This window comes from Saccopteryx leptura, chromosome 10, assembly GCF_036850995.1.
Source record: "Saccopteryx leptura isolate mSacLep1 chromosome 10, mSacLep1_pri_phased_curated, whole genome shotgun sequence".
Classification (NCBI taxonomy): domain Eukaryota; kingdom Metazoa; phylum Chordata; class Mammalia; order Chiroptera; family Emballonuridae; genus Saccopteryx; species Saccopteryx leptura.
Genome location: NC_089512.1, coordinates 18,165,238 through 18,183,845, shown reverse-complemented (window position 1 = coordinate 18,183,845; position 18,608 = coordinate 18,165,238). Strand labels below are relative to the sequence as shown.

The 18,608-nt window shown below is 42.1% G+C and overlaps 1 protein-coding gene across 2 annotated transcripts in view; it reads right to left on the bottom strand.

The window, feature by feature from the left end:
* UBP1 (upstream binding protein 1) overlaps positions 1–14,165 on the bottom strand; it is a 57,587-nt gene extending 43,422 nt beyond the window's left edge. The window contains exons 1-3 of one of the 2 annotated variants that reach the window (XM_066351756.1): positions 14,072–14,165; positions 13,478–13,669; positions 2,442–2,593 (exon numbers count right to left, since the gene is read on the bottom strand). In XM_066351756.1, the coding sequence (XP_066207853.1) occupies positions 2,442–2,593; positions 13,478–13,590 (265 nt within the window). In that variant the 5' untranslated portion in view covers positions 13,591–13,669; positions 14,072–14,165. Of the gene's footprint in view, positions 1–2,441; positions 2,594–13,477; positions 13,734–14,071 lie in introns of those variants that run through there. The other variant, XM_066351757.1, reaches the window with a different exon arrangement.
* Between the last annotated feature and the right edge of the window lie 4,443 nt (positions 14,166–18,608).

Sequence of the window (18,608 nt, the reverse complement as noted above, 5' to 3'; positions counted from 1 at the left end):
AGGGCAAAATTTGGATCCAATTGTTCTTTCATTAGTGAGTTTACCCCATGGCTAAAGAGTCTCTGTGAATGTCTGTTTGTACATGTCTGTCTGTCTGGGTTTCTGTTTCTGTTTGTGTGTTTGTGCATGACTGCATGCATGTGTGTTGTTTGCAAATGTGAAACAATCTTATACCTCTGGATGGCATTGTCAAAATTAATTTATGGCAAGCACTTTTAAGAATTTGGCATTCTAGCCTGACCAGACGGTAGCACAGTGGGTAGATAGTTGGACTGGAATGTGGAGGATCCAGGTTCGAGACTCTGAGGTCGCCAGCTTGAGCGCGGGCTCATCTGGTTTGAGCAAGGCTCACCAGTTTGAGCCCAAGGTCACTGGCCCGAGCAAGGGGTCACTCGGTCTGCTGTAGCTCCTTGGTTAAAGTACATATGAGAAAGGAATCAATGAACAACTAAGGAGCCGCAACGAAGAATTGATGTTTCCCATCTCTCTCCCTTCCTATCTGTCCCTATCTGTCCCTCTCTCTGACTCTCTCTGTCTCTGCCACAAAAATAAAAAAAATAAAATAAAAAATAAAAATTAAAAAAATTGGGCATTCTAAAATTCTCAGAAATCTAGAAATTAAACCAAATGGTTTTCAAGTTCATGCAGCCTAAGATTAATCTTTACTTTAGTAAATAAAATCTAGCCTAAGCCTAAATTTATTGATTTAAAATAAAAAATAAAAAATAAAAAACAGCCTGACCAGGTGGTGGCGCAGTGGATGGAGTGTCGGACTGGGATGCGGAAGGACCCAGGTTCGAGACCCCGAGGTCGCCAGCTTGAGCGCGGGCTCATCTGGCTTGAGCAAAGAGCTCACCAGCTTGGACCCAAGGTCGCTGGCTCCAGCAGGGGGTTGTTGCTCAGTCTGCAGAAGGCCCACGGTCAAGGCGCATGTGAGAAAGCAATCAATGAACAACTAAGAAGTCGCAACGCGCAACGAGAAACTGATGATTGATGCTTCTCATCTCTCTCCGTTCCTGTCTGTCTGTCCCTGTCTATCTCTGCCTCTGTAAAAAAATAAATAAATAAATAAAATAAATAAAAATATTATAAAAAAAAAAACAGAACAGAAACACAGAGTCAGGATCATTAATATCACTGTCTTCCACCTCCACACCTTGTCCCACTGGAAAGTCTCCAGGGACAATACAGAGGAGCTGTCATCTCCTCTAACAATGCCTTCTTCTGGACTGCCTCCAAGGACCTGCTGCAGGCTCTTCTTGAAGAGATGTCACTCTTTAGAAAACATGTTAGTGGTGGTTTGCTTGTAAGCAGATAATGTACCATGACTATTCTCCTGTATTAATAAAAACCTTTCAGTGTTGGGGACTATGTTTTCAAACTTTTAAGGGAGCTTGCTGAGATCTGTTAAAGCTCCTGCTAAACCCTTCACTGTGAATTGAGAATTTTTCATTTCTTCTTCAGTTTCCGTATCTCTTGCCTCTTCTTCAGCTATCATTCCTCTCTGTTTCAACAACTCCTCCTTAGTCAGTTCCTCAGGAATCACTGCTAGGGGCTCCTCTAAGTCATCCCCACCCACACCCAAGTTAAAGCTATATGCCGTCTCAACCACAGACTTGATTTTTGAAACCTTCTCATCCTTAGCAAATCCTTTGAAGTCATGGACAGACATCCGGTGTCTTCTTCCGGATGCCATTCATACACTCCTAGGTGACATCATCTCAAGCACGGTTCCTAATGCAGTCACAGATGTAATCCTTCCAAAACTGCACCATTGTCTTCCTCAGTTGAAGAACTGAGGGTTATCAGTTATCCCTTCACATTTCTGAATGTTAGTCACAAGTATACAGTCTAAAATCTGTAGCTCTTTCCAGTAAAGATTCTATTTAATGACAGAAATAATTATAATATACCCATCTCTATTTTCCATTTTACCCACCCACCCTCATTGCTCAGCACCAGATAATAGTATCTCATCAAGTATAAACAAGATATGGGTAGACAGAATTTGACATGATTTGTTTTAGCCACAGTCTCCATCTTGGTAGCTTATGTCTATTTTCAGCACAACATGCCTCATGCCTGAGACCCAGGTTCCTTGCTAGCTGGACTTCTGATTCATTCTCAAGTTCCACACTGAAACTGCTGCTCCTAAAAATAGCTGACATCCTTTCCTACTTGCTCCTCCTTTGGAATTTGTCTGAAAAACCCTATAATAAATCTTGTTCCACAGATCCCCTTTATGCAAATCAGTTTCTACAAACTATAACTTTGTTGGCACACAGTAAAATTCCTACAATTTTTGTGAATGAAAGTTATAAAACTTAAGGGAAAAAAAATCTAACTTGAAGTTAGAGCCAGTAATCTAAGTTGTAATGACAAAATATTCATTTAGGATTATTGCAAATTCTATCATCAAAATATGATCTAGCCATACTAACCTTGGTTCAGGTAAGTGAGTGTCTCATCATGCAGTTTTACTGCTGGAGATGTAGCGGCACACATCACATACTGGAAGGGTGGGTTTTTAGTTTCGTCATCCAATGGAAGGCTGGAATCTTCCTGCTTGAAAATGGGCAATGCCAAGACATCACTGAAAAGCAAAAAATCAACACTGACCTTACTGTGTGTTTAAAATATTTAAAAGCACATAAACACATTCAGGGGTAGTTTCTTTTACAATTTAAGATCAGAAATGATATGCAGAATAAAAGATCTATTAATACTAATCTGGCTCATCCAAATAATGATATTAAACCTGTCTCTCTAGTGTGTCTGTGGGGAGGAGGGATGACTATGATATGATTAAGCAGATAAATAAGCATTTAATAGTTAATAAAGTCCATGATACTAATAAAGAGACCACGCTAATAATAAAATGGCATTAAAAAATTCTTTAAATACTTTAAACTCTGTATTGTCTCCATAAAAAAAGAGCAAGTCAAGAACGCAGAGCTACCTATTTTGAAAGGCAGGAACTATTATTGCTGCCAAAGGTACGTCACATTAGCACCATGAACTCACAAAGCATTTGAGTAACAGGGTACTTGACAAAGAGTTCCTGCTAAGCCTGGTAATGCTGAGAGCATAAAGCTTCATGCTTAGTCTAAAACAATGGCTTCTTGTGAGAAGCAAACAGTAGTAGTAAAAACAGCTGCTATTTTTTCTCCCAAGAGAAAAAAAAATTGGGGGGGAACTGGAAGGGGGTCTTCTGGGGCACTGTCTATATTCTCTGGTAACCTGGGAGGATAAACATACATGGATGTTTGGTTCGCTTAAAAACAAGACACCTGAGATATAATTTATATTCATGCTATTAAAGTGCATAATTCAGAGGATTGTAGTATATTCAGAGTTGTACAGTCATCACCACTACTTCTAGAACATTTTCATCATCTCAAAAAGAAATCTCGTACCCACTAGCAACCTCTCCCTCCACCATACCCCAAACCTGGCAACCACTGATTTACTTTGTCTTTGTGGCTATGCCTGTTCTAGACATTAAAGGCAAACAGGGCCCTGGCCAGTTGGCTCAGTGGTAGAGCGTCGGCCTGGCATGCAGGAGTCCCGGGTTCAATTTCCGGCCAGGGCACACAGGAGAAGCGCCCATCTGCTTCTCAACCCCTCCCCCTCTTCTTCCTCTCTGTCTCTCTCTTCCCCTCCTGTAGCCAAGGCTCCATTGGAGCAAAGTTGGCCCGGGTGCTGAGGATGGCGCTGTGGCCTCTGCCTCAGATGCTAGAATGGCTCTGGTTGCAACAGAGCGATGCCCCAAGATGGGCAGAGCATCGCCCCCTGGTGGGCATGCCAGGTGGATCCCGGTCGGGTGCATGCAGGAGTCTGACTGCCTCCCCGTTTCCAACTTCAGAAAAATACCAAAAAAATAAATAAAAAAAAATGCAAATACGACCATGTGGCCTTTTAGGATTAGCTGCTGTTTCTTAGTCTGTTTGAAGAGCCCACCATTGTTAGAGCATTTATGAGTACACTTCATTCCTTTCTATGGCTGATATTCCACTGTATGGATATACCACCTTCTATTTATCCATAATGCTGCTATGAACACTTGCATATGTTTTTGTGTAGACATGTTTAATTTCCTTAGGCATATGTATAACCAGGAAAAGAATTACTGGGTCATATGGTAACTGTTTACCTTTATAAAGCAAGTGCCAAACTGTTTTCCAAACTGGCTACACCATTTCACATTCCCACCATCTATGTATGAAGTAACTGACATAACTCACTAAGCTGCATATTTATATACTGATAATTTTTCTATGTTTATTCCTCAATGTAAAGTAAAGTAATAAAATATCCAAATAAGTAACTACTGTAACACCAACATCAAAGGTTTGTCTGAATTTGATTATTTACTCTTCTGTTTTTTTCAAGCTGACTAAGTCAGATATTTGGCTGGCCCATTTTAATCAATTTTAAATTACAAACAAAACGTGGAAATAAATAAAATGGGATAATAAAATAATCAATTTTAAATTACAAACAAAACGTGGAAATAAATAAAATAAAACCCCTGTATTTCCTCCTTCTAGCATACATTTCTATTAAAGCACTAACTGATTATTCAGAAAATAAATCACCACTAATTCTCCTCTTTTATTTATACCTAGGAACAATGAAAACACTGCTTTGGCACAGTGATGGTCCCCAGCCCTCTTAATACTGTGACCTAGAGTCTTTGTCCCACTTAAGTGAACAGACAGAAAAGCCTTACGCAAATATAAAAACTTTTCAGGAGACTTACAAAGAGAGCAGCTGTTTTTATGGAATCATCCATAACAGTCAAAATGGTTCTACCATAGATGGAAGTATATATATATTCCTATGTCATATATATGTAAACATTTAAAGCCCTCTTGGTGAGGAATAAAAGAATGAGAACTATGACTCAAAAATTAGTTAATTACAGGGGGTCCTTGGGTAACAACAGTTCGTTCCTATAATAGTAACGTAACCCAAATTTTGGTGTAAGTCAAAACACACCCTAGCCTAGTCACTTACCTATCCTAACACACTTGTAAAATCCTATCTAGAACATAAAAACAACTAAGCCACAGAAAAAGGAAAAGGACATAAATATACTGTACCATACACTGTATTGTGTATTCTTCTGCCGTGCACAACCAAACTAGTTTGCCCATGGAGTCTGTAAGTATCATGCTAATGGTGGATACAGAAACTCTCATGTCTCAATTTTTTAAAGTTTTTATGGGAGTGAGCGTTATAAACTCGAAACGTCATATGTCAAGACTGTTGTAACCCATGGACCCCCTGAATACTGAACGGTGACATGGGAACAACTTTTTTTTTCCATTTCCAAGTGAGAAGAGGAGACACAGGGAGATAAGAGAGATGGGGGTTGCTTCTCCTGTGTGCCCTGACCGGGAACTGAACCTGGGACACTTCCACATGCCAGGCTGATGCTCTACCACTGAGCAACCAGCCAGGGCCTTGAGGAACAATTTTAAGATCTCAATGCTAACTGCTTGAGTTGACCCAAATAAGATTTATAACTTAATAAGAATGGCTATTTATAAATAAACTCAAGCATGGTAAATAAAATTGTATTTCCTTCAGATCCTAGAAGGCAGCCACCATTTTATTCAGTTGGGTACAGCCTGGATTGCCCATACAGGAAATACTATGTTCATGGTAGATGCTAAATAATTCTTAAATAAGCTTAACATATAAACATGTAAAGACTGTTTACTATTGAGATCCCAAATAATGTATTCCATCAACACAGCTGCTAGACTGCTTCTCTTCAAACAGAAATCAGATCCTTTCATTCCTTTGAACTTTCCATCAGCTCACTTTCAACCAGGGTGCCCGCAAGGCCCGACTCACTCTGCCCCTGGCCTCTTCCGCTCACCCTCACTTCCTCTGCCCTAGCCAAACCAGCTTCCTTCCAGGCCTCTGTCAGGGGCTTTGCACTGGCTCCACTCTCCCACCGATGTCCTACTGGCTCATTTCATTCAAATGTCACCTTGGTGACAACTTCACAACCACAATTCTCCCATCCACACTGCCAAATCCCCCTTTCCTGCTCTATTTATCCACGAAGCTTGTCACTCTCAGTGTACATGACTTAGGATTATATCCCCCTCAGATATATAGCCAACCACCCCCAATTTGTTTCTTTTTGCTGATCCCAGCATCTAGCATAAGGAGCTTAAAAACAGTGCTCACAAAAATTAAGGGATATTTCAAAATGAATACGAAGCGATAAATATCCCCTAATTTTTGTGAGCAGTATATGTACTGATGCAAAGAAACAACTGCAGTATTCATTATCAATTTTTTTAAATTTTTTTATTACTCATTTTAGAAAGGAGAGAGAGAGGGGGAGAGAGAGAGAGAGAGAGAGAGAGAGAGAGGAGAGAGACAGAGAGGAGAGAGACAGAGAGAGAAGGGGGGAGGAGCAGGAAGCATCAACTCCCATATGTGCCTTGACCAGGCAAGCCCAGGGTTTCGAACCGGCGACCTCAGCATTTCCAGGTCAATGCTTTATCCACTGCGCCACCACAGGTCAGGCTCATGATCAATTATTACTAAAATAGAAAACAACATCTGATAATTTAGGATCGTAATTTCTACTAGGCTAAAGAATAAGAAAGTTTTAATACTTAATTGTTAGCGTAATCCCCAAGAAAATGAAAAGCCTCAAGGCTTCAGATTGCTCCAAGTAATTCTGAAATGCCAGTACCCCAAAATATCTAGGCACACAAAGACAAACAAGACTCTAGAAACAAGAACCAAAACCAAAAACAACAGATAGCATATACCCAGTTCCAGATTCTGTCGACTGGTATTCAGCTCTTCTCTGCCTGTTACAGAGGGTGAGAGGCCTGAAAACTCTGCAAACAAGACTTCTTGCCAGCTGGAGTCTTGTAAGGTTGCTCCAAAGGGAAGCAATGGTGGAAAATTAAAAGGGAGTAGGAAAGGCAGAGGTAGGCAACCGCACAAACTGCAGGTGCAGGAAATTTCAGGGCAGCAACAGCCATGCCTCCAGCAGGTTCCCCAGGAGCAACCAATAACAGGTTCTCCCCCAAATCTTTCTGGCACCTCTGCAATCAGATACTTCCTACAACCATCTCTGCTTGACACATCTAAATGGATTCTATTTTCCTGATTGGATTGATATCTCCAAAGACTTAAGATGCTAGAATTATTGGACTCACATTATATGTATACAATTATGCTTACTCTGTCTAAAGACATGTAAAACATAAGCCTGAAAAGATCTTCAAGAACAGAAAATTTTAGGCCCTGGCCGGTTGGCTCAGTGGTAGAGCGTCGGCCTGGCGTGCAGAAGTCCTGGGTTCGATTCCTGGCCAGGGCACACAGGAGAAGCGCCCATCTGCTTCTCCACCCCTCCCCCTCTCCTTCCTCTCTGTCTCTCTCTTCCCCTCCCGCAGCCAAGGCTCCATTGGAGCAAAAGATGGCCCAGGCGCTGGGGATGGCTCCTTGGCCTCTGCCCCAGGCGCTAGAGTGGCTCTGGTCGCGACAGAGCGAAGCCCCGGAATGGGCAGAGCATCACCCCCTGGTGGGCGTGCCAGGTGGATCCCAGTTGGGCGCATGCGGGAGTCTGACTGCCTCCCAGTTTCCAGCTTGGGAAAAATAACAAAAAAAAAAAAAAAAAAAATTCGTGGACAGCTGTGATTGGCTCCAGCCACCTGCAATCATGAACATGAGCGGTAGGAAATGAATGAATTGTAATACATGAGAATGTTTTATATTTTAATGTTTTTTTATTATTATTAAAGATTTGTCTGCGAGCCAGATGCAGCCATCAAAAGAGCCACATCTGGCTCATGAGCCATAGGTTCCCGACCCCTGTATTAAGGAATGTTATTTTTTTGATACTGCATATTTAAGTGTCAAAACTTAGAAGATCTGCATAACTCAGGAAACCATTGTTTTCCAAATGAACAATGCATACACATTTCAAAATTATGCAGGATTAAGGGATCGATCAAAATCCAAGACAAACCAATTGATTCTAATGTAACAGTACAAAAAGCACATTGATACAGTTACAAATTCCAAGTTGTAACCTTAAGAAACCTCCACTTGTCAAGTGCTGGTATAATAAAAAAGGGCTCTTAAAATAATCTTCCTTTTTCCAACTGCATATCTATATGAAACTGGATCTTCATGTATGTCAACCAAAACAATATACTCCAATAGCAGATATGAGAATCTATTTGTTTTTCTAAACTAGACATTAAAAAGATAAGCAAAAAGCATAAGATAATGGCGCACTTTCTCACTGTTTTGTTTAGGAAAATAGTTTTTTAAATAGAAAACACAGATGATAATATATAATGGCTTGTAATTGTTATTTTAAAAATTTCTTGATTATGAAGGGACTATAAAAAACAGCATACTATTCTATGAAAGACAAAGTAATTTGAAATTGAGACAAAGTAACAAGATTGAAACAAAGTAATCTGAGATTGAGACAAAGTATCCATAAATGAATAAAAATCACACCCACAGTGGTCCTACTCTACTCAAAGTCATTATATGAAAATGACAGCTCCTTTAAATGCTAATCAATATTCACAGGTATTTTCTATCTTTGCTTCCAAAAATTCTTACATGTTTCAAAACAGCAGCTTTGGACACTACATAGCAAGTGTCACTGTAATGAAACATATCAAGTTTATGAGATTCAATAAACCATCAAGTTTCAAACAGCCCTAATTAAAAGATACAAACAGTATTGACTGTTATTTTTATTAGGGAGAGGAGACATTCTAATTTTCAAAATTGAACACAAAACTTATGGACAAGCAATAAAATGTCAATTAATTGAGAGAATTCTTAGTCTACATAAAAGTTACTTCTTGTAGATATGATTTCAATACTCAGCAAATCTTTTCCCAAGGTAACCAAAGCCTAATGTTAGGGTCTATCCTAGAGCAGGGGTCAACAAGCTACAGTCCAAGGGTCAAATTCACCCAGCCTGTTTTTGTACAATTATGATCTAAGAATGGTTTTTACATTTTTTAAAAGGGCTATAAACAAACTAAACAAAGTGTGACAGAACTCTCTGGCCTACAAAGCCTTACATATTTGCTATCTGGTTTTTTATAGAAAAGGTTTGCCAACCCGTTTTAAGTTAATAAATTTTAAAACCAATTCAAACACTATTATCTGAAATCAGTATGTTTAGCTTGGCCGGGTGGTGGCGCAGTGGATAGAGTGTCAGACTGGGACGTGGAGGACCCAGGTTTGAGACCCTGAGGTCGCCAGCTTGAGCGCGGGCTCATCTGGTTTTAGGCAATGCTCACCAGCTTAAGCCCAAGGTCACTGGCTTGAACAAGGGTTCACTCAGTCTGCTGTTGCCCTAGCCACCCCACCCCGTCAAGGCACATTATCAGAAAGCAATCAATGAACAATTAAGGTGCCACAATGAAGAAATGATGCTTCTCATCTCTCCCTTCCTGTCTGTCCCTCTTTTACTCTCTCTGTCACACACACACGAAAATACCCTGAATGAAATCAATGTTTTTAAATAAGCAACTTATAAATTCTTTCTTATAATTCAGCCAAAATTAAATCTAGAAAAAGATTTAAAACTTTGAAATGAGACATTTTATAGAAATAAGTCCCAATTCTGGAAGTAGTCTCAAGCACCACTATAATAAAATTTTAAAGTTCCACTGATTCTAAAACTTTTCTATATTTCCAAGACATATCACCTACTCAAAAACATTGTTTTAGCATAAGACTAAAAGAAAATCATCTGCTAATAATAGCTCTATAATAAACTATATCCTTAGTAATCTTTTACTAACTTAACACTGATTAAATTGAATTATTTCCCATTACCTCATAAAGCAGGGATCCCCAAACTATGGCCCTGGGGGCCACATGAGGCCATTTATCTTGCCCCACCGCACTTCCCGAAGAGGCACCTCTTTCATTGGTGGTAAGAGGAGCATAGTTCCCATTGAAATACTGGTCAGTTTGTTGATTTAAATTTACTTGTTCTTTATTTTAAATATTGTATTTGTTCTCGTTTTGTTTTTTTACTTTAAAATAAGATATGTGCAGTGTGCACAAGGATTTGTTCATAGTTTTTTTTATAGTCTGGCCCTCCAACGGTCTGAGGGACAGTGAACTGGCCCCCTGTGTAAAAAGTTTGGGGACCCCTGTCATAAAGTCTGTAAACTGACATTTTAACCTATCAATCAATATAGGAAATTTGTCTTCATCTCAAAGCAGTTTTGATTTTGCAAATTATTTGTAAACTACGTACAGGTGCACCTCCCAAAGAATATATAAAGTATAACTTTTGTTTTGAAACAGATTCATACTATTATAGGGAAGCTTAACAAGGCTCAGACCAATGTCCTTTGTAAGGTAATAATTTGACATCAAAGTTTTTATATGTAATCTAAAGAAGTTGCATCATTTCTTAAATCTGGAATATTAATTTGCTACAGATTTTAAACTTTATTGAACAGTAAGATGGAAAGTGGCCCCAAAGACCGTTAGGTGTTTTAAAATGAGTTTTACTTTTTAAAATTATTTGGTTATCTGGTCCTTCTTCACAAAACATGACCCAGATTTCAAGTTACAATGGGTTTCAGCCAATGTTCACTCTGTGAATGGGAACTCAGCCTTCATTTGTAATAGCTGTGCCACCAACAGGCCACTTGGACCAATCACTGTAACATCTGTGAACTTAGGTTTACTCACGTTTAAGAAAAGACTGGTCTTTTGGTTCTTTTCCCTTTTTTTAAAATTGAATTTATTGAGGTGACACTGGTTAATAAAATTATGCAGGTTTCAGGTGAACAATTCTAAAATACATCATCTGTATACTGCATTGTATGTTCGCCGCCCCAATTAGTTTTCTAAGGTCTCTTCATTCATCTCTAGAATCTTGATGTTGTAACTAAAATTCAAAAAACCACTCAGGTTTCAGCTCATACTGCACATACAAATGTGGTACAACAGTACACACAGAGGAACACAAGCACAAACACATGAATTGAGGGAAAAGAGAGCAGCAAAAGTAATGTGAGAAATCAGCCTCAACCTATCCCAACACGATCAACCTACACCATTTAATGCAACTGTATTCCTACGTGAAGTCAGACTATTGAGAGAAACGGTCTATTTCAAGCCAGCTACCCAGAACCTGAAGAAATGAATTTCTAAAGTCTTTAAAAATCCTTCTTGTTTTAAACCATGCCAAAAGCAAATACAGTAAGTATACTTCACTTTGAAAGAAAAATGCAAAGCTGCTACAAAGTAACTTATCAAGATGTCACTTTTCAAATAAGTTCAAGTTTAGCACCTCAAGTTTACTTCTTGAACTCGAGAGAACAAATGAAAGACAAGCATCAAAGCCTTACTTCCCATTGGATAGCAGAGGAAAGAGACTGCCCAAGCAGGGAAAGACACTGGGCACTCCAGACATCTACCTGGCCCTCAGAGCTCCTGTCCAGGCGGGGGAAGTGCAGTCAAGGGCCAGAACAGCCTAAAGCCTTCTTCAGACTTTCTCCAGACTAAGTCAGTTTTGCAATTTCCTAAACATAAATTTCAAATAAAGGGTCTCGAATTTACAAGAGGCAAAGACTCTCATGGCTCCTCTTAGTGGCTGAGGAGCAAATGTTGAGGAGGAAACATATATGAAAAAATAACCCTAAATGGTATTTGCCTTCAAATATACTTAAAATTTTAGATTAAATGACACACTCCACATATCCAATAACCAAAAACAATCAAGTTTCCCCATGGAAAGTAAAAAAAAAAAGAAAAGAAACAAACCACACACACACACACACACACACACACACACACACACACTTACATAGGCGTCACACATTACTTAATAAAAAGGTCAAGGGAAGGTTTAATACCAAGATTTTATTTCCTTTTCACAGAATGAACCATAAACAAAAGTTAACTAGTAGGTCAAATCACTAAAACAGAACTCAAGAAAAATAAAAGCTCAAAATAACTTTAAGTGAGGAAATTCTCAGCAGCAAACTTTCATTCTGTCATAATTGAGAAGCAACTTTGTTTCACGTGCCCCCTTATTCCTTAAGGGCAAGTCCAGCTGAGTCTCAACGAAATTAAGCAAGGCCCTTGGGGCCCGCCTTTTCACAAGAAAATCACTGCCTTCAGCACTCCCGCACGGTTTGACCTTATGACTTTCAGTAGCTCAGTTTCCTCAACTAAAACAGTTGTTCCAGAAAACAAGCCACCTCATCCAGAACCTTCAAGTTGCACAACTGCAGAGAGAAGAGGTGCCAAGTTCACGGAGACGAATCCGGGCCAGACACACTGCTGAAGGAACGTTTTCCTTCAAACACTTCCTCACCCTAAGAAACATCACCTTTTTCTGAGAGTTCTTTCTTTATAAGATTTAAAAGCCGAAGTATTTCAGGCCAACCCAGACCTACTCTAACCCAGAAGTCCTTTTTCTTTAGGACCATTATGCTCCCGTCCACCACGAGCGCTTCCGTGAGACGCACGGACGGTACTGGGACACTGGACAGCACTTCAAAGTCATCAGGCATTACTTCAAAGAGCAGGTTTGGAAAATCTTAACTCGCATTAACGAAAAGCTACCAAATCATCGATATTACACTTTAATCGGGTGATTTTATAGTATGCAAACTATATTCCGAAAAAGCGAATAAAAATAAAGAACTGCCAAACTGACAGAAGTTAAAAAAAAAACAAAAACAAAAAACAGTATTCTTCAGGCTAAAGGCCAGAGACTAAACTCAGGTCGGTTTCAACCCCTCAAAATTAAACAAATTGGATAGCTGCTGGTGCAGGCAGTGAGGACTAAACAAACTTGTTTGTGGTGTAATTATTGCATCTTAAAACCTTCTTCAAAAGAAAACAGCCTAAAGTGAGTAGTTCCCAAAATTAAAAATTTCACTTTGAGACAATCGAAAACCCGTAACTAAGTTGATGTGCTTTTCTTCCCTGTGGCTATTTTCACATATAATTACTACTATTGTAACATCAAGTGATTGAGATTTGCAACTAGGAAAGATTATAATGTAGAACAGAGTCGGAACTGATATCAAAACTTTGGAAAGTCCTTTCCCAATGTAAGTCCTATAATTTCGTACACTGTATCCCACCTCTGAAAACCACTTGCAAGGAAATGAAACCCCTTCCCCCATCAACTATCCTAACTGCCGGGTGTGTTTTACAGCAAAAATAAAGCCCTCAGGCGCGGCTCCCGGGTCGAAGGTTGCAGGGCCGTCCTTCTACGGCCGCCGCCGGGCTGGGCAGAGGCCTGCGAGGGTCCACGGTCCCGACGGCCACGCGGCAGGGCCCGGACCCCACGCCGGGTAGGCCGGGGTGCCACTGACGGCAGCGCGCCTGGCAAAGGCCCAGGGTCCTGCAGGCCTTTCCCAAGGAGGCCGAGGATCCCGCCCGCCCGCCCGCCCGCCCGGCCCAGAGCGCCCGGTACCTCATGCTGTAGGCGCCGGCGCCCAGCTCCTGCCCGATGCCCGAGAGGCTGGCGTCAAAGTCGTGCACCAGCCCGGACTCGATCACCTCGTCCATCTTGAGCACCCAGGCCATCTTCCGGACTCGCCGTCGCCCGGCGCGCAGCGCGGCCTCCGCGAGCGGGGCGAGGAAGCCAGAGCTCCGCGGGAGCGTCCTGGGGGAGGGCGCGGGTGAAGCCTCCGGCGGCGCGGCGAGTGGTCACCAGCGGCGGCCCGGGCGGCGGCCGGGACGAGAGCGGCCGGGGCCCCGCGGGCAGGGCACGGCGAGGAGCTCCAGCGGGAACGGCAGGGCCGCCGGCAGCGCCTCCCTCCCGCGGGGGCCGACCCCGCGCCTCATGCCGCCGCCGCCGCCCGCCCCCTGCGCCGCTAGCGCTGCAGCCGCCGCCGCCGCCCGCCCCACCCCGGGGCCCCCGGCTACATCCTCCCCAGGACTGCGCGGGGGCGGGAGTTCAACCCGCTCCAACAACCGCGCGGGGCTCAGCCCGCCCGTCACCCGAACCCCGGCCTCGACCCCCGGGCTTCGGCCCGCCCGCCCAGGCTCTACCGCCCCGGCCAACCCCGCCGACGCCTCTCCGCGGGCGCGGACGACGGCTTCGGTACAGCTCCGGCTCGAGCTCACTCGCCGCTTCCGCCTCCTGCGGCCCCGCCCAAGACCCGCCCCCGAAATCACCCCTCGCCCAGGCCCGCCCCGCAGGGCCCCGCGCTGGGAGCACTCCCTGCGCTTCACCGCGGAGTCCCTGTCCCAGCCGTGCAGCGCGACTCCGCCCACACGGCAAGTTTCCAGCCCCTGCGGCCTTGCTGCCTCTCTGAACACCAGCCCAGGAAAAGGCGGTGCCAAAAGGACTGCCGGTTTCCGCCCATCCGGAGAGGCTAGTTGATTGACAGGTAAACTGGACAATAATAGCTAGCGCTTAGTGAAGCTCCCGCGAGTCTCTGTGGCTGGTACTGAACAACCAATAAAAGTGTTCTTTCTCTTGGGCGGGCTCCAGGACTGATATTGCTGCGCCCCACCCCCCACCGAAAGAGTTCATTGGGCCGCACGAGAGGAAGCGTCCCTAAACGCCATTTCCTGCGGTGCTTTACTCCTCTATGGCCTTTCTGGGTAGTCTCTGGAATTTGTTCACACTACAGATGAGATAGTGCTTGGAGTCTTAGCCAATAAGTTCGCACTGTATCTGAGGACCGAAAGGCCCATTGGGCAGAAAATGCTGATCGACATAAATATAAGCCAATCAACGCTCCCAACAAAGGGTTCTAGAAAGTCTTCCCACAAATGCTGATTGCTGGGAGCCATATGGCCGACTTGAGTTAGAGTGTTGGTTTAGTCGCACTAACAGCTGGTATCCTGTGGTTGTCTTGCGTGGTTCTGGGACTTATCTGACTTAGCTAAGTGATTCTCCCTCACAGATGTTTCTGTGGGTGCAGTCAGATGGCTGGGGTTAAAGTAACCTCAAGGGCTTCTATACTGAGGAATACAAAATAAAATGGAGTCTCACTATAGTCAATCTGCCAAATGACTAAAATTAAGTAGGTTGAGACATGAGAAAACCATTCTATTCTTGTTTTAACTAGCCTGGGAACTTAAACTTTTGAACTTGACAGTTCTGCCTCAGTGCCTTAGGTATATGCATCAAACCTCAGATAAACCTCTGATTACCTCCTGAGGACTAAGACTGTTCAGGTATCCAAACCACCTGACATCTAAAGGATTACAATATTGGAACCCAGAGGCTAAAAATCCGGGACTGATTCTTCTTAAATATACTTTTAATTTATAAGAATTCTTAGCTTTTCTTTCTTGTTCAGAACAGTCTGAATATCATCCAGTTGTGTTTCTGGTTTGCAAACCCTAAAACCCTTGGGTAAATAAAACTAGGTCTCCTGATTCATTTGCCATTGGTCAATCGTACTCACATGTTTATTGCTTGTGTTGTAAGGTGCCAAAAGCTACAGAATTAATATTAATAGTTTAGGAAATATAAAGTACATTTTATTAATTTGGGCTAGGCGTACAGAAAGATTTTGTAAGTGTGATTTCTATGCTTGTGTGATTAGCTTCAAAACTAAGATGGCCGATGGCATTGTGTTGTAAATGCAGAAGAGGAAGGACACTTGGATCCTGTGACCTTCCCCCATACCTGTGGGAGAAGGGGTAAATAGCTAGCCAGGTACAGGAAGAAAAAGATTAAATTAAAATATTTTCTTATACTGATGAACTATTTACAGGCATCTATCTCTATGGAAGCTACCCGTCCCCTCCTGAAAGCATGTAGTTAATGTATATATCTCTAAACAAAAGGTATAAACTTGTGCTGTGATGTCAGGTTTTTCTCCCCTCCCAAGTATAATTAGGGGTATATAAACAGCCCCTGAACTATTTTTGGGGTCTGCACAATTTGGGTCTGTTGCCCTGTGTCAGCCATATGTGGCCGGCATATTTAATAAATTTTCTCTGTTAATAAAACTTTTCAAAAACTTATATGGACCACGTGCCTCTACAAACACCCGCTGAATTGTGGATTTAGTTACTTTACAACACTTGATGCTGATTGTTGACTGAGACCTCAATTGGGGCTGCTGGAATGCCTTCAACAAGAATCCTGCAAGGTGGGTTTACCCAGAAACCCCTTATTAACTTGTTTTTCTCTTAGTACTTTTCCATGCACTGACCTCCAAGCTGCTCCTTAGCTTTTAATTCCCACTTAATATGGAGCCCAAATCCTCACTGCAAAATTCTATTGCAGTGGTCCCTATAATGTGATAACTCCTTAGTAAAGTCTGTCTTACCATCTTTAACAAGTGTCTTTGAATATTTTTTCCTTAACACTTAAGGCCTGGGACCAGAAACTAATGCAGAATTTTTATTCTGTATTGTATTCTGTTAGTCAAACAGCCACTGAATCAGATCGATGGGGTGGAGGTCATGTTTTAAATTTCTAAAATCCACCTTCTGGCCACAAATGTTTTCAGTTCTTCCCACATGAAATACACACTCATCACCTCCCCGGACCCTTACAGACTATCATTTCGTTACAGCATTAAGGTCTAGGATCTTGTGACATACCGAAGCTTGTGAGGCTCTTTGAAGGCAGCTCCTTGGGTGTAACTCCTTAAGTGGTTCCTTTCCACATGAAGAGCTGGGAATTAAAAAGATAAGTGCCTGACCTGTGGTGGCACAGTGGATAAAGCGTCGACCTGGAACCCTGAGATCACTGGTTCAGCACCCTGAGCTTGCCTGGTCAAGGCATATATAGGAAGAAACTACGAGTTGATGCATCCTGCTTCCCCTCGCTCTCCTTTCTCTAAAAATAATAATAAAAAAGACAAGTGATCTGCCCCAACCACTACCACATACATTGCATGTAATGATGAGAGCAGCACAGGAAATTATACCTTTAAAGACATTTCCCTTCAAAGAGGGGTGAATAGAAGGCACATTGTGGTCACTAGTCAACATAAATTCGGAAATTCAATTGGATAAACATTGCCAGTTCCCTGATGAGGATTCCATCATATTTCCTGGGAGAACCCAAGGGCCTCTTATCTCCATCCATTGGACTCTTGCTTCCATCCTGAGTTACCTTTCCAGTTCCATGACAAGTAGCCCATGTTTACAGGTCAATAATTTTCTTAGCTGCTTCTTGTCTATAGTTGTGCAGAGATCCTCTCTTTATGTTGTACTGTCACTGTCCCAGTCCAAGCTGATCATATTTAAACTTTGTGAGTTTCTTGTGAATTAATTCATAATCTACACCAATAAATAAGACAACATCAACACATATCCAAGGGAACGGCTTAGCTGTATTGTTCTGGGTCAGGGTTTCTCACAAGGATAGTCAAGATGTCGGCTGGGGTTAATCTGAAGGCTTAACTGGGGCAAGAGGATCTACTTTCAAGCTCGCTTGCATGACTATTAGCCAGAAGTTTCAGTGTCTCAACATTTGGGACCACAGGGCTGCTTGGGTGTCCTCAAAACATGGCAACTAGTAAGTAAACCCAGAGAGAAAGGAAGCTGCAGGGCCTTTTATGACCTGATATCCAAAGCCACACGCCAATCTTCTACTTCTATTCCACAGAAGCAATTCACTCAGTTCAATCTTTTAAGAACAGGATCATTAGTCTCCATCTTTTGAAGGCATAAATAGAAAAGAACTTACAGACATATTTTTAGTCGGAACAGCCACATTAATCATTATTACTTAGTAGGTTTCTGAAGGCGCTAAACGCAGATTTAGATCAGAAAAACAAATTAGACGTCGGCATAGCGTGTGGAGGACCCGGGTTCGATTCCCGGCCAAGGCACACAGGAGAAGCATCCATTTGCTTCTCCACCCCTCCGCCGCGCCTTCCTCTCTGTCTCTCTCTTCCCCTCCCGCAGCCAAGGCTCCATTGGAGCAAAGATGGCCCGGGTGCTGGGGATGGCTCTGTGGCCTCTGCCTCAGGCTCTAGAGTGGCTCTGGTCACAACATGGCGATGCCCAGGATGGGCAGAGCATCGCCCCCTGGTGGGCAGAGCTTCGCCCCATGGTGGGCGTGCTGGGTGGATCCCGGTCGGGCACATGCGGGAGTCTGTCTGACTGTCTCTCCCTGTTTCCAGTTTCAGAAAAATGCAAAAAATAAAAATTAAAATTAAAATTAAAAAAAAAGAAAGAAAAACAAATTTGAGATTTGTACATGGAAAGGAGAAGGTTGTGAGTTATCACTGTTCATAGACAGTATGCTCAGATACCTGGAAATCGCATAAGAAACAAGTAAAAATTTAATAACATGCTGGCATACCATGAATGTTTGTAAATCACTTGGTTTATATAAACAAACATGTTTAAAAATATAATGGTAGAAAGGATCAATTTATAATATTTAAAAAGATAAAATATCTAGGTAATAACCTAATAAGAAAAGTACTACGTGAGCAAAATGAACATAAAAAATACTGCATCCAATATTGTAATAGTAGTTCTCATTAAACTAATAAATTCAATGTAATTCTGATAAAAATATTAACAAATTTTTCTAATTGGATAATCTGGTTTTTTTTGTTGTTTTTTTTTTTTGTTGTTTTTTTTTGTTTTTTTTTTTTGTATCTTTCTGAAGC